Source organism: Halichoeres trimaculatus, unplaced genomic scaffold (genome assembly GCF_033239565.1).
Source record: "Halichoeres trimaculatus isolate MK-OKI-2021-1 unplaced genomic scaffold, fHalTri1.1 fHalTri1_scaffold_15, whole genome shotgun sequence".
NCBI lineage: Eukaryota > Metazoa > Chordata > Actinopteri > Labriformes > Labridae > Halichoeres > Halichoeres trimaculatus.
In genome coordinates this window covers 2,142,253-2,155,996 of record NW_027437193.1, presented here as the reverse complement: position 1 = coordinate 2,155,996, position 13,744 = coordinate 2,142,253, and the positions used below count along the sequence as shown (strand labels likewise).

The 13,744-nt window shown below is 41.0% G+C and overlaps 1 protein-coding gene and 1 pseudogene across 1 annotated transcript; one reads left to right on the top strand and one right to left on the bottom strand.

Annotated features, from left to right (window-relative positions):
- The window catches only part of LOC141804686 (immunoglobulin lambda-1 light chain-like), an 8,021-nt pseudogene extending 5,455 nt beyond the window's left edge, over nt 1–2,566 (bottom strand).
- A 4,134-nt stretch (nt 2,567–6,700) lies between these two features.
- LOC141804670 (immunoglobulin lambda-1 light chain-like) lies at nt 6,701–13,195 on the top strand. Its single transcript, XM_074689255.1, has 5 exons — nt 6,701–6,743; nt 6,839–7,157; nt 9,755–9,795; nt 12,250–12,662; nt 13,091–13,195. The coding sequence occupies exons 1-5, from the start codon at nt 6,701–6,703 to the stop codon at nt 13,193–13,195; spliced, it is 921 nt and encodes a 306-aa protein (XP_074545356.1).
- The last annotated feature ends 549 nt before the right edge of the window (nt 13,196–13,744 follow it).

Here is a 13,744-nt window from a genome sequence, read left to right as displayed (position 1 = left end):
ACTGTCCCACAGACATTGTGCATCTCCCTGCGATTCTTTGCCACGGGCAGCTATATGTACTCTGTCAGGGATGAGGAGCGGCTGAGCAAGTTTACGGCCTCCTGTGTTGTGCATCAAGTGGCTGCTGCCCTCACGCAACTTCAGGATTAATTCACAGCGTCCCCAGGATGAATGAGAAGGAGGTGGAGCCAGTTACCTGTGATAGGAGCTGATTCTGAACTAAAGATGAAGGAATTCTAGCTCAGATTTTGTCAATGAAATGTACACACAGCAGAACATATCAACACTTTTTTAGGAACATTTTAGGGGGAGCTGAGCTTCCCTTGCAGTCTTAGAGCAATCGCCACTGCTTGAAACAGACTTATCAGACATGATGATGTTCTTGTTTTGTATCTGCTCCATGTTCTTCTGACTCCAGAAGGATTACATCTGGGAGAATGACATGATGATTGGAAAACACGCAAGTCATTTGCACAGTAGCATTTATTATTTTATGAGATTTAGAAGTGTGATCACTATCATACTGAGCCACTGATGAGTAACTCAGGCATTTACACAGTCCGCTATGCGTTGCCATGCATTTTGCCTGCAGTTGGCCGCTGCTACCGTGTTCCCCCTTACCCAGTTATTGCTTCTCTCCTCCTTGTATTACTGCATTATCAGCCGCTGCTCTTCAGCGGTGAAGTACGGAGCTTTCTTAGTCGCTCATGATTGTGATTGGTCAGCTGCCTCTGAGCCCTCCTCTTTTATGTGCGCGTTCACGGATCTTGATGAGTCAATCCTGGGTTGAGTTACTGTGTTGATAACTTGTGTCGTGCTATCGATCATCCTGATTGCCATTGTTACGGTTACTCAATCCTGGATAGATGTGAGTTACCACTGATAAGTTGACCGCGCTTTGTGATATAGGCCTCAGGGCTGCCACGATTAGTCGTCATAATCGACTCGTCGACTGAGGAAAATAAATGGGCGCAAATTTTAACAGTCGACACATGGTTTTATTGTGTTTATTGATGTCATGTGGTGAAATGAAACACTGGGGGGTAAATGCTCATCTGTGACTTCTGTTCACTGCATGAGGCTCCGTGTGAACAGATACTTTTATGGGAAAACATCACTAAGTTCATACATGATGAATGCTGATGAGGAAAAATCTCTGTGCCTGACAGCACTACGCGCTGACGGAGGCTCTGCATCTCCGGTTTGGACAGCCTGACAGCTCCTGGTGTTTAGCGCCTGATAACGTGATGTAGAGAGTCTCCTTTACTCTCTGTTTTGAACAAGTCACACAGACCAGACTGCAGTCTGCTCTATGGGTCCCACTGTAGGTGTTGTGTCTGGAGGATGAGAATACTGCAGCTCATTAGAGCGTCTGAGTTTCACAGCAGTAGAAGAAGTCTTTGTCCTCCCAGATCTTCCTGACCTGCCAACAGCCTGTGTTTACCTGTTTGAGCTGGACGCTTCAGATACATTTACAGTTCAAATAAAACAAACGCTTTGGCTGTTTATACTGCATCTGACACCATTTGACAGTTTAACAGGACTGCTCCTTTAATTGGTTAAAATGGTAGAAATGTCATATAAAATACTCTAACACCAACAGAAATACAAACTACACATTTAAACAAACATCTTGTTGTTTGAACAAGTTTAAAGCTGATTTTTGAAACCAACCTTTATTTGTCTCTGTCCCCATGTTCATTTACCAACAACAAAAACACTGGTCCTCATTCTGATAAATGATGTTAACCATGAGGACTCAGCTCAGACCTGAAGAGGAGGACCTGGACTGGAGGTTTGGAGACTCCACTACAACACTGCTCTGAATATCACTGTTCAGGAGATTTCTCTGTGTCTCTGTTTATAATAGAATAGAATAGAATAGAATAGAATAGAATGAAGTGTTGCTGTCAGCAGTAAAGAAATGAGTCTCTCAGTTCATCATGTTTGTGACTCTGTCTGTGGTTTCTACTCTCTGAGTGACATCTGTTCATCTGTTGGTTTTTGTTCAGGCTGCTCTCAGCTTTTCTCACTGTGGGAATTTTTATAACAGGAGCAGTAGTAGGTGGCTGAATGAGAGAGTTTAACTCTCTGGATCTGTAACTCACAGCCGTTTCCTTTATTCACAGCTGAGAAATCATCTTTCTGAGGATGACCGTAGCCTCTACCTATGTCACTATCAGACGTGTCAAAATGAAGAATCACTCTGAATGTTTCTGTGTCTTTCTTCTGGTACCAGAATACCCAGCCACCAGCACATCCACGAGTTTGTCCACAGCTGAAGGAGACGTTGTCTCCGACTCTCCTGGTCAGTGTTAAATCCTCCTGAATCAGATCTTCTGCCGTGGTAAGCAGAGCTGCAGACACAGAGACAGACAGGTGAAGGTGAGTGAGACAGTGTTTGGTAAAGGTGGACTTTGTTGGCTCCTGATTGGCTGATTGAAAGACTCACCTGAACACAGACAGCACAGGGCAGCAGCTGGGAGGAGAAGCATTTTGTGGCGCGCTGTTTCCTCTGGTCAACCTGAGGAGAAGTGACGCTCTGACGCTGCTGAGGACAAACAAGGACGAGCTGAGAGATCAGAGCAGGACACGTGCTTTCTACCAGCTCCTCACAGCTCCCATCAGCCCCTGCTGCTGCTGCTGCTGTGGTGAAATATAAAGCTTTTCCTGTGCACTGAAGCTGCTGTGTGGTTGTCATGGTTTGAGGTTTTAAAGAAGATGAGTCAGAAAACAGACAGCATAGAGTGAGAGAAAAAGGGTTCTGATCTATGTTTGTCTTCATTTAGAAATAATCTTCAAACTTGTCCTGACACCAAGGAAAAACAAAGAGCAAACTGTTTGAGAAAAACTGAATATTTATTCATTTTTAGGAGAAAGCTGGCTCAACTATTTCACCAAACAGAGCTGAAAAGAAAAACACTCTGAAAAAAGGAGGACGTCCCCACAAAGGAGGGAAACAGGGACACAGTCCCCATCAGGGGAGCGCGTCCACAGATCAGGGTCCCTGTAAGGCTGCTAAACAAACACATGAACACACACACAGGGACTGAGCGCCAGGGGACAGAGGAGGGGGGTACACAGGGAGGATCTCCTTAAAGGACTAAGTCTTCTCTTTGGATCACTACTGACAAATTCATGGACTGAGAAGAACCAGGACCAGAGAAGGACTGTGGCGCCCCCTAGAGCTAATAAACAACAACCATGTTCCTGTTAAACAGTTTCCTTCTCTGTTAGTTGAGGTTTCCCCTAATCAGGGCCTTGGTCTGGAGACCTGTCTGACCATGGTCTGTCTACTTCTCTAAAGTTTCATTTTTATCTTTTTTATTATTATTGTTATTTCTGTGGCAGCAGTGGAGGAGGAATGTGAGAGCTGTAAACAGTGGTGCTGATGCAGTGTGTTGTTTCAGACACTAGAGGGCAGCAGTGTAGAGGTTTTATTCTTCCTCCTCTCCTGAAGCATGAAGTGCTCCAAAGTTTCCTGGTGAAGGTCTGCGTTGACCCTGGACTTCAGAAAACCCAGTGGACCAGCAGCAGCAGATGACGTTCTCCAAACCCTCAGTGTTTGGCTCTAATGACGTAGATCTGCTGCTTGTTCTGATTCACACCTGTGTTTTTCTCCATCACTGAGGCAGAGTTGCAGCTGTGGCAGAGGTTTATTGTCACGCTGCGGTCTTATCTGTGTGCAGCAGCAGCAGCAGCAGCAGCAGGGGCTGATGGGAGCTGTGAGGAGCTGGTAGAAAGCACGTGTCCTGCTCTGATCTCTCAGCTCGTCCTTGTTTGTCCTCAGCAGCGTCAGAGCGTCACTTCTCCTCAGGTTGACCAGAGGAAACAGCGCGCCACAAAATGCTTCTCCTCCCAGCTGCTGCCCTGTGCTGTCTGTGTTCAGGTGAGTCTTTCAATCAGCCAATCAGGAGCCAACAAAGTCCACCTTTACCAAGCACTGTCTCACTCACCTTCACCTGTCTGTCTCTGTGTCTGCAGCTCTGCTTACCACGGCAGAAGATCTGATTCAGGAGGATTTAACACTGACCAGGAGAGTCGGAGACAAAGTCTCCTTCACCTGTGGACAAACTGATGGATGTGGTACCTATGTTTTCTGGTACCAGAAGAAAGACACAGAAACATTCAGAGTAATTCTTGATATAAAAAGGTCTGATGGTGTTGTTGATAAAAACAGCTACAGTCATCCTCAGAAAGATGATTTCTCAGGTGTAAAAAACCAGAACACTTCTGAGTTGACGATCCAGAGAGTTAAACTCTCTCATTCAGCCACCTACTACTGCTCCTGTTGGAAATCTGGTTCCCACATTGAGAAATGCTGAGAGCAGCCTGAACAAAAACCAACAGATGAACAGATGTCACTCAGAGAGCAGAAACCACAGATTGAGTCACAAACATGATGAACTGAGAGACTCATTTCTCTACAGCTGACAGCAACACTTCTTTCTATTCTATTCTATTCTATTCTATTCTATTCTATTCTATTCTATTCTATTCTATTTTCAGAATGCTGCAGCTCGGGTACTGACTTGGACTGGGAGGAGAGAGCACATCTCTCCAGTGTTAGCGTCTCCACACTGGTTACCTATAAAATCTAGGATAGAGTTTAAAATTCTTCTTCTGACTTACAAAGCGCTTAATGGCATCGGGCCATCATATCTTAAAGACTTAATCGTTCCGTATAATCCGTCTAGGTCTTTGCGTTCTCAACATGCAGGTCTGCTCGTTGTACCTAGGGTCTCTTAAAGTAGTCTGGGAGGTTGAGCCTTTAGTAATCAGGCTCCTCTTCTTTGGAATAATTTACCGGTTGAGGTCCGGGGAGCAGACACGGTCTCAACCTTTAAGAGCAGACTTACAAGTTTCCTTTTTGATAAAGCTTACAGTTAGAGCTGGATCAGGTCTGAACCAGCTCTTAGTCATGCTGCTATAGGTTTAGACTGCTGGGGGGAACTGACACAGGGCTCCTGTTTCCCTCTCTATCTGTCAGTCTAACTTCTAGTCTTATTGTCCTGTTATAGTTACTGACCATACACCTCTCTGGGAGGATCTGAGTTTGTCTCAAAGGTTCCTGGGGATCAGTGATGTGGACGGCCTGCTGCAAAGTCCTGTACTCATGGTGGGTTCAGATGAGATCAAATTCCTTATCTTGTCTTGATGTTGGGATTTCGTTAATAAAATTTTATTAGCATTAACAAGTCTAGACCTGTTCATGTTTTTGGAGAGTGTCATGAAATAATGTTTGTTTTGATTTGGTGCTATACAAATAAAGATTGATTGATGTTAAACACTCATGGACCCTCACTCCTCCAAGGTAACAAGGTGTCTGAGTGTGATCAAAAAGTCAAATTACAGACCTGTTTCTAAACTCCCGTTTTTTGGCTAAGCTCCTAGAAAAAGTTGTTTTTGATCAGTTAATAGCACATTTAACAGAGAACCAGTTATTGAAAGAGTTCCAGTCTGGTTTTTGATCCCTCCTTAGCTCTGAAACAGCTCTTCTTAAAGTATGCAGTGACCTCCTTTGGTCAGAGATGCTGGTGACAGCTCTGTCCTGGTCCTTCTGGTCCTTCTGGTCCTAACCGCTGCATTAGAAACAGAACATCACAGTAAACTGATTGATAGGCTGAGAAATGTACTGGATCAAAGGAGCTGAGAAGAAACCACCTTGAGAGTTGGTGAAAAAGACTCTGTTTCCCATGAGCACTTGCTCCCCACTGTCTTGAGGACCAAGGTGTGTTTGTCTTTAAAAATGCAGAGCAGAACTTCTTTTTAACTCTACTTTTATTGTCACTACTGCTTTTCCCAGGATGCAAAGCACCGAGGTCATTGAAGGTGTAAAAGCCATACGCAATCCCTTCTGTGTCTGATTCCAGTGTGTTACTTTAATAATGAAGGATTAACAGCCTTTTACAGCAGACATGAGCAAAACACGACCTGTGGGCAACATCCGGCACTTTGGACGTCTCATTGAGCAGATTTAAGTTCACGTTAATGTTGGGGTAGCCCTCTGACACAGTACAGGTTTCTCGTGTGTGTGTGTGTGTGTGTGTGTGTGTGTGTGTGTGTGTGCGTGTGTGTGTGTGTGTGTGTGTGTGTGTGTGTGTGTGTGTGTGTATGTCCGTGTGTCTATGTGTTTGTTTAGCGGCCTTACAGGGACCTTGATCTGTGGACGCGCTCCCCTGATGGGGACTGTGTCCCTGTTTCCCTCCTTTGTGGGGACGTCCTCCTTTTTTCAGAGTGTTTTTCTTTTCAGCTCCGTTTGGTGAAATAGTTGAGCCAGCTTTCTCCTAAAGATGAATAAATATTCAGTTTTTCTCAAACAGTCTGCTCTTTGTTTTTCCTTGGTGTCAGGAAAAGTTTGAAGATTATTTCTAAATGAAGACAAACACAGATCAGAAACCTTTTTCTCTCACTCTATGCTGTCTTTTTTCTGACTTGTCTTCTTTAAAACCTCAAACCTGAAAACCACACGGCAGCTTCAGTGCACAGGAAAAGCTTCATATTTCACCGCAGCAGCAGCAGCAGCAGCAGCAGCAGCAGCAGCAGCAGCAGCAGCAGCAGCAGGGGCTGATGGGAGCTGTGAGGAGCTGGTAGAAAGCACGTGTCCTGCTCTGATCTCTCAGCTCGTCCTTGTTTGTCCTCAGCAGCGTCAGAGCGTCACTTCTCCTCAGGTTGACCAGAGGAAACAGGGCGCCACAAAATGCTTCTCCTCCCAGCTGCTGCCCTGTGCTGTCTGTGTTCAGGTGAGTCTTTCAATCAGCCAATCAGGAGCCAACAAAGTCCACCTTTACCAAACACTGTCTCACTCACCTTCACCTGTCTGTCTCTGTGTCTGCAGCTTTGCTTACCATGGCAGAAGATCTGATTCAGGAGGATTTAACACTGACCAGGAGAGTCGGAGACAAAGTCTCCTTCAGCTGTGGACAAACTCATGGATGTAGTCTTGACTATGTATTCTGGTACCAGAAGAAAGAAAAGGAAACATTTAAAATGATTCTTTATATCGACAAGTCCAATGGTAATATTGGTAAAGGCTACGGTCATCCTCAGAAAGATGATTTCTCAGCTGTGAATAAAGGGAACGGATGTGAGTTACAGATCCAGAGAGTTAAACTCTCTCATTCAGCCACCTACTACTGCTCCTGTTGGAAAGGATCCCCACAGTGAGAAAAGCTGAGAGCAGCCTGAACAAAAACCAACAGATGAACAGATGTCACTCAGAGAGCAGAAACCACAGACAGAGTCACAAACATGATGAACTGAGAGACTCATTTCTCTACTGCTGACAGCAACACTTCATTCTATTCTATTCTATTATATTATATCCTAAACTGTTTGTGCTAATGTTGACTCCAACCCACAGTCAGCAGTTATTCTTCAGTGATCTGTTCAAACTTGAGACTCTATCAATAAAATGAAGAGTGAGGTTACGTTAGCTCTGATTGGACATGACCAGGATTCACTAACGTTACATATTACAGACACGTCTCAGCAACGCTTTATATAGCCAGCTATTAAACTATGGTACGAACCATTAACATTTGCTTGTTGACACGTTTCAAACAGTAGAAGTCAGTAACTGTACTGATAAATACCTTACCTCAAGACATTGTGTCCAGAAAAAATGTTACTAACAACCTTAAAAAGTGTCTGGTGTGAAGTTTTGGAACAATCCCTGTGAGAAACTCAAGCAAACCAAATATCAACCAGTTCAAAAACAGTACTAAAATATGTTACTTGGAGTGTGGTGATCTCTGTGCTTTGTTGGAGCTTCCTCCAGTCTCCCCTGCAGAGCAGAGGCAGTGCTCTGCTTTCCCTCTCTCTCTCCTGCACCTGTGGCTGATTCACCTGCGCACCTGACACTCATCACACTCATCAGTGGGACTGCTCTTAAGCTCTGTGGAGTGAGGAGTTCGCGGCCAGAGTATTCCAGCACTACGCGCGGTACATCGGCTGTGTACTTAAGTATTTGAGATTTCTAGTTGGAGCTTTTGAAAGTTGTCAAGAACTTACCTTTATTCTCCTTGTTTTTCCTCCAGTGCCTCCACGAGCCTCCTACAAGCTGCCCGGTCTCAACCACACTGCCACGCTCACACCAGCTCTCACCAGCACCACCGGACACTGTCACCTCTGGGATTCACTCACCTTCTTGGACTCTCACCGAACACTCTCATCCCCCTGGATCCTGGATAGCTTCCCTCAACTGTGTTCAATAAATAACCTCAAAACTGCTTCTCTGCTTCATTCTGCTTTTGGGTTCAATTACAACTGACTCTGAGGAGTCATAACATGGAGGGTACAGTGGATAATGATCATTAATGATTGTTATTAATATTTAAATAATAATGCATGCCAACAAGAGGCAGAGAAGACAACTTGAATGTGTATATGTATATATGTATATGTGGGTGAATAAAGGTGAATGTGCATGTGTTTTTATGTAACTATGTATGTATGTATGCATGAATGCATGTGTATGTGTGTATGTATATGAACATATATTTGTTTATATATATAAAGATGTGAGAGTTAACACGCTATACTTCTGCTCACTACTTTTCAAAGGTCATTCACTTCTTTTGTTTTTTCCTTTGTTTCAATAGCATTTGACTTCCTTAAATATTCATTCATTGTGTTGTGCCAACAACTTGTGCGTAATTGAGAAGTTCTGTACTATTGCAAATTCAAAATAAATAAATTGAAAAAAAAAAAAAAAGTTGAACCGATAAAATAAAATTTGATTTGATCGATTTCCATTTCATTCCAAAACAAACATACACCTCGCTTAAAGCCTTTATACGGGTATAATACCTGTGTAATAGCCTAAACCCGTTGTCATTTAAACAGCCCCTACAGAGTCCCCCACTGAGACTCTGTAGTGGAGATCACTGCATTAATATAAACAGACATGACTCTGTAGTGGAGATCACTGCATTAATAAAAACAGACATGACTCTATAGTGGAGATCACTGCATTAATATAAACAGACATGACTCTGTAGTGGAGATCACTGCATTAATAAAAACAGACATGACTCTGTAGTGGAAGGCACCACATGGGCTCTAAATGACTTGATAAACATTGTCTGTTGGGATGGGTGAATTAGTGTTTTTATTATTGGCTAATGAATTTGAAGAAGTAAACTCCTCTTTTACGACTGGAAGTGACAAGATTTACAGTATTTCTTCACATCACTTCACTTCTATCTCACAGATTGTCTAACGTTAATGTTGTGTTGTAATTATAATGCCAACTCATTCCAGTAGATGGTGGTAATTCACCAAAACCTACCACAAAATTGACTTACAGCGTTAGCGCTGTGTATTGTGGGAAACAGTATGTCAGGTAGATTTGTCTGTTGCATACTGAGAAATTTTCCTGGATCAGTCAGACATCTAGGGATTTTTAGTTTACTGCAGAATTTGCAAGTTTTCACATACTGACTACTACGGACTGAATTTTGGCCAAAATAGGAGGAACTGCTTGTTTTGCAAACAGCCAATGACTGTTGTGATCCTCAGAGTCCATGGCACGGGGAGCTGAACAAAGTTGTGTCTTGTCAACAGATGAACGGTTAACAGAGTGAAATGTTTGATGAAGTGAGCTCAGCTCTGAAAAAGAGGAGAAAAGAAGAGACAGACCTGTTGATGTCAACTTTAGAGAAACACTTCATGGAGCTGAAATCTGATCCTGGTTCATCCTCGGACTCATTCAGCAGCTCACAGGTTTTTGTACCACTCTTTCTCACTGTGGGTACATCATCTTTGGCTCTGGGACTAAACTGTTTGTTGGAGGTAAGAAATCAAATTCTTCTCTTTATTTAGTGAAATGAATTTCTGCTCCTTCATGTGTCTCATATCTTCCTGTTTTTGATTTGGATCAGTCTTTCAGACACACAGCTTTTGTAATATCTAACGTTCATCATTAGAAATCAACTTTCCTCTACAAATAGACTTTACTGTCAGTGAGTTAGAATAATCTCTTCTTCCTTTAAAACCAGAGAACATAGGATTAAAAAAGCAGGATTTATGCTCCAATCATCCCATCCCAATTTACATTTGAATTCATTCCATATAATTCAATCCTGATTCTGTTTGATAAAGCAGCTGTTGGCTCTATATCATCTCTAAATGAAATCAAGTCAAATAAACTCAATCAGATGATTTTTATTCTTGTGTGGCTCAGAGTTTGAACTTAAGGCTGTCTTTACCTACATTTATCATTATTTAAGGGGAATTTGATTTCCCTTTAATAAGAGCTTTTTAGAGCCTGAAACGTAGCAATGACCCAAAGTGTAATAATAATAATAAAACAAACAAACAAAAAAACTTAATAAATTCTAAAATGTAAGAACTTGTCAAAAAATTTAAAAAGTGTTGAGCCAAAAATGTAATTTAAGAAATTTTAATAAAACCCAGGATGAAATCAAATGGTTTATTTTGAAAATGTAAAAAAAAAATATTTAAAAAGGAATCTTCAGACAAATAGAAAATCAGAACAAAGAAAACTGCAATTTTGCAAACAAAGAACAAAAGGAAAGCAGCGTTGAAAGAAGAAAAGAAGGTAAAAATCTTAATGTGTTATCCCCTCCCTGTTCATAATTTACAAATCAATTAAAATCCATTAAACCAGTTAAAATCATTTATACTTCTGCTGTTGGCGATTAAAAAAAAATAATTTAATTTATTACAGGATTTGAAATTTTTAATCTAAAAGATTGCATTTTAATCTCATATCTGCTTAAGGTCTGTAGAAGCCCATAATGTAAAAAACGACCCATAATGTAATAAATTTAGCCTTTTTAAAATGTAATAGGCCCATAACGTAATAACTGACCAATAACGTTATAGAAATCCTGAACCTATAACATAATAACTTTCCCTGGATTTTATCAATAATTAGATTCATAATTATGAAAAAACATATGGTTATAACTCTCCCTCTTTTTACTGTAAAGAGCAGCTGGACGCAGCAGTGGTCTTAAAGAGATGTTTGCCAAAGACAAGTTGATGTATTTTTCAATATAGAAAGTAATTTGAATTAGACTTTTTTTTTTATGTTTAAATGTAAGTAAAGGGAACAGTAATCCTCATTATTTTTGTGCTGAGGTTAAATATGTTCAATTCCATTGTTCTAATGTTAAGTTCAGGATCTAAAGCTGTTGAGACCAGAACTCAATTTTGTTATTTATTGCTTAATTTTATTTGGAAGAACACAAGCCACAACAAATAAAGTAAATTTAAGTAACAATTGAGACAGAGTTTTAATTAAGACTGCATTTTTCATGACAAAAATTAATACTTTTTTTGAGGCACTAACTGATATGCTATACACTGTTACGGTCAGCCTATAACATTGTCAAAAAGGGCAAACGTATTACACTCTTGGCTGGTTATTATGTTATCGGCTCAATTATAAAATTTGCAATTCTTTTTTTTTTGCATCAGGCCCATAACGTAATGACTGGCCAAAAACGCAATAAGTTATTGCGTTATTGGTCAAAAGTTATAATTATATTTATATACATAATATGTTATAATATATTTTTTTCAATAATTATGAATCTAGTTATTGACGAAATCCAGCGAAAGTTATTACGTTATAGGTTCAGGACTTTGATTACGTTATTGGTCTGTTATTACGTCATGCCAATTACATTTTAAAAAGGCTAAATTTATTACATTATGGATCATTATTACGTTATGGGCTTGTACAAGGTCCCCAAATAAATAAGTTGAACTCTGGCAAGTTACAACATGTAGTGCATTTCGAATCAAGATACACACACACACACACACACACACACACACACACACACACACACACACACGTATATATATATAAATATATAAACCCTTGTCTACATTAATATATGTCAGCAAATATATATCCTTAATCAAAGTAAATATTTGACACCGTACTCAACGCACAAATTTACAGATACGCACAGTGGGAAGGAAAGAGTTTCAACAAAATCCTGAAATGAGTTGAACTGATTGATCTGTTATTGTTGATTTTGTTGAAGGAGTTCAATCTCTGACAGGTTGTTTTTTTCTGTGTGAGTAATTGATGTGAATCAGTTCTTTGAAGCTAAACATAATTGTTGAAAGTGTAGAAAGAATGTAAAGAAAGAAAGCCAGCTAATAATATCTGCTAACAGTGTTTGATCTGCAGCTGGAGCCAGTTGATGTGACTTTCTCCTGGACTGAAGAGAAGTTTAGTGATCAGAGTCCCGTTTCCCTCCTCAGATGAGCCCGTGGTGAAGCCCGTGGTGAGCGTGTACCCGGCAGCACCCAGAGCCCAGCTGGAGGGGAAGAGCTCCCTGCTGTGTGTGGCCTCAGACATGTTTCCTCCTCTGGTCCAGATCTCCTGGAAAAGACGACAGACTAACGGCCGTCTGGAGCTGCTGCCCCCTGCCGACAGTGAGATGTTCAGAAAGTCTGGATGCACCGTGTCTGTTCTGAAGCTCCAACAGAGAGAAGAAAGCTCAAAAAAATACGTCTGCTCTGTGAAACACGAAGGAGGAACTGAGCAAGAAGAAATAAACACCCTGTTTCTAACACCAGCTAAGTCAACCAGTGGTCCTCCAGAGATGGAGCCCACAAAGGCTCCAGCTCCTCCAATCCCTAGACCTCCAGAGACAGAGCCCACAGGCCTGCCAGCTCTGCAGCAGACCGACTGTAAGATCAGCATCTATTACCCTTTAGAACAAACCCACTCAGCTGCTACAGGTCATCACTCTTCTTCAACTCCCAGTATGAGCTGTGGTGTACCACAGGGTTCAGTTTTAGAGCCTCTGTATTTACAAAGTGGCACCGCTGGATTATTGAAACACAGTAAACTAAAATAAAACTTCAACAACCAATTAACCAATTTTGAATGAGTTCATGGTTTAAAAAACAACTTTGAGTCATTTTAAATTTTTCAAAGTGAAAAAAAAATTTACCTTTGAATTTTTGGAATTTTCGGAATTTAGAGAGTTGAATTTTTAACCACGGTAAAACCATTTCACAGCAAATAAATTTTAACTTATACTACTGTGTGTGTGTGTGTGTGTGTGTGTGTGTGTGTGTGTCAGTCTCCTTCCAGTCTCAGTGCAGGGTGAAGCTGCTCTCTGTGCTGTACTCCCTGCTGATAGTGAAGAGTCTGGTGTACTGCTGTGGACTCTCTCTGCTGAGGATCCTCACAAACTAGCCACCGTCCATCAGCTGCACATGTGCTGACTGACTGTCTTCTGCTGGCCTCTTCTCACCATCAAACCTCATCAGCTCACCTCTGTCAAGCTTGTTGTACTGTGTGAATACAGATGTTTTTATTATTTTATTTTTACAGTGTAATTTTCTGAAAGCTCTGAATTTCCAGTGTGTGTTTTATTAAAATCTTGCTTTTTATTGATCTGATTCTGGCTTTTCAATAAATGATCAAAACTTTTTCAGCTTTTTTTTTTTAATTCATCTTTTTTTGGACAAAGTTTGTTTTCAGCTCTGAGCAGTTTGACTCTGGTCATGAGCAAAGTTATAGTGGTTAAAGAGAACTATCCAAATAACTACGACTGGATTTATCAAAACGTTTGATCACAGCTGAAATATCAAAAACCAGGCTTCATGAGAAAAACAAGTTTCTGAAATTGTTTAGTGTTCTTACAAAAGTGAGTAAAATCAAAAGAAATGATAGAAAATGTTTTTACTTTTACTCTGAGTCAGTTTACATGTTTCATTCTGTAAGAGCTCTGAATAATCCAGA

Excerpts from the sequence above, each read along its gene's own strand:
- LOC141804670 (XM_074689255.1), top strand. The coding sequence starts at position 6,701 with ATGCTTCTCCTCCCAGCTGCTGCCCTGTGCTGTCTGTGTTCAG. Across the intron at positions 6,744-6,838 it reads CCTGTGCTGTCTGTGTTCAG|CTTTGCTTACCATGGCAGAA; the intron begins GTGAGTCTTTCA and ends CTGTGTCTGCAG. Across the intron at positions 7,158-9,754 it reads TGCTCCTGTTGGAAAGGATC|GTACATCATCTTTGGCTCTG; the intron begins CCCACAGTGAGA and ends TTCTCACTGTGG.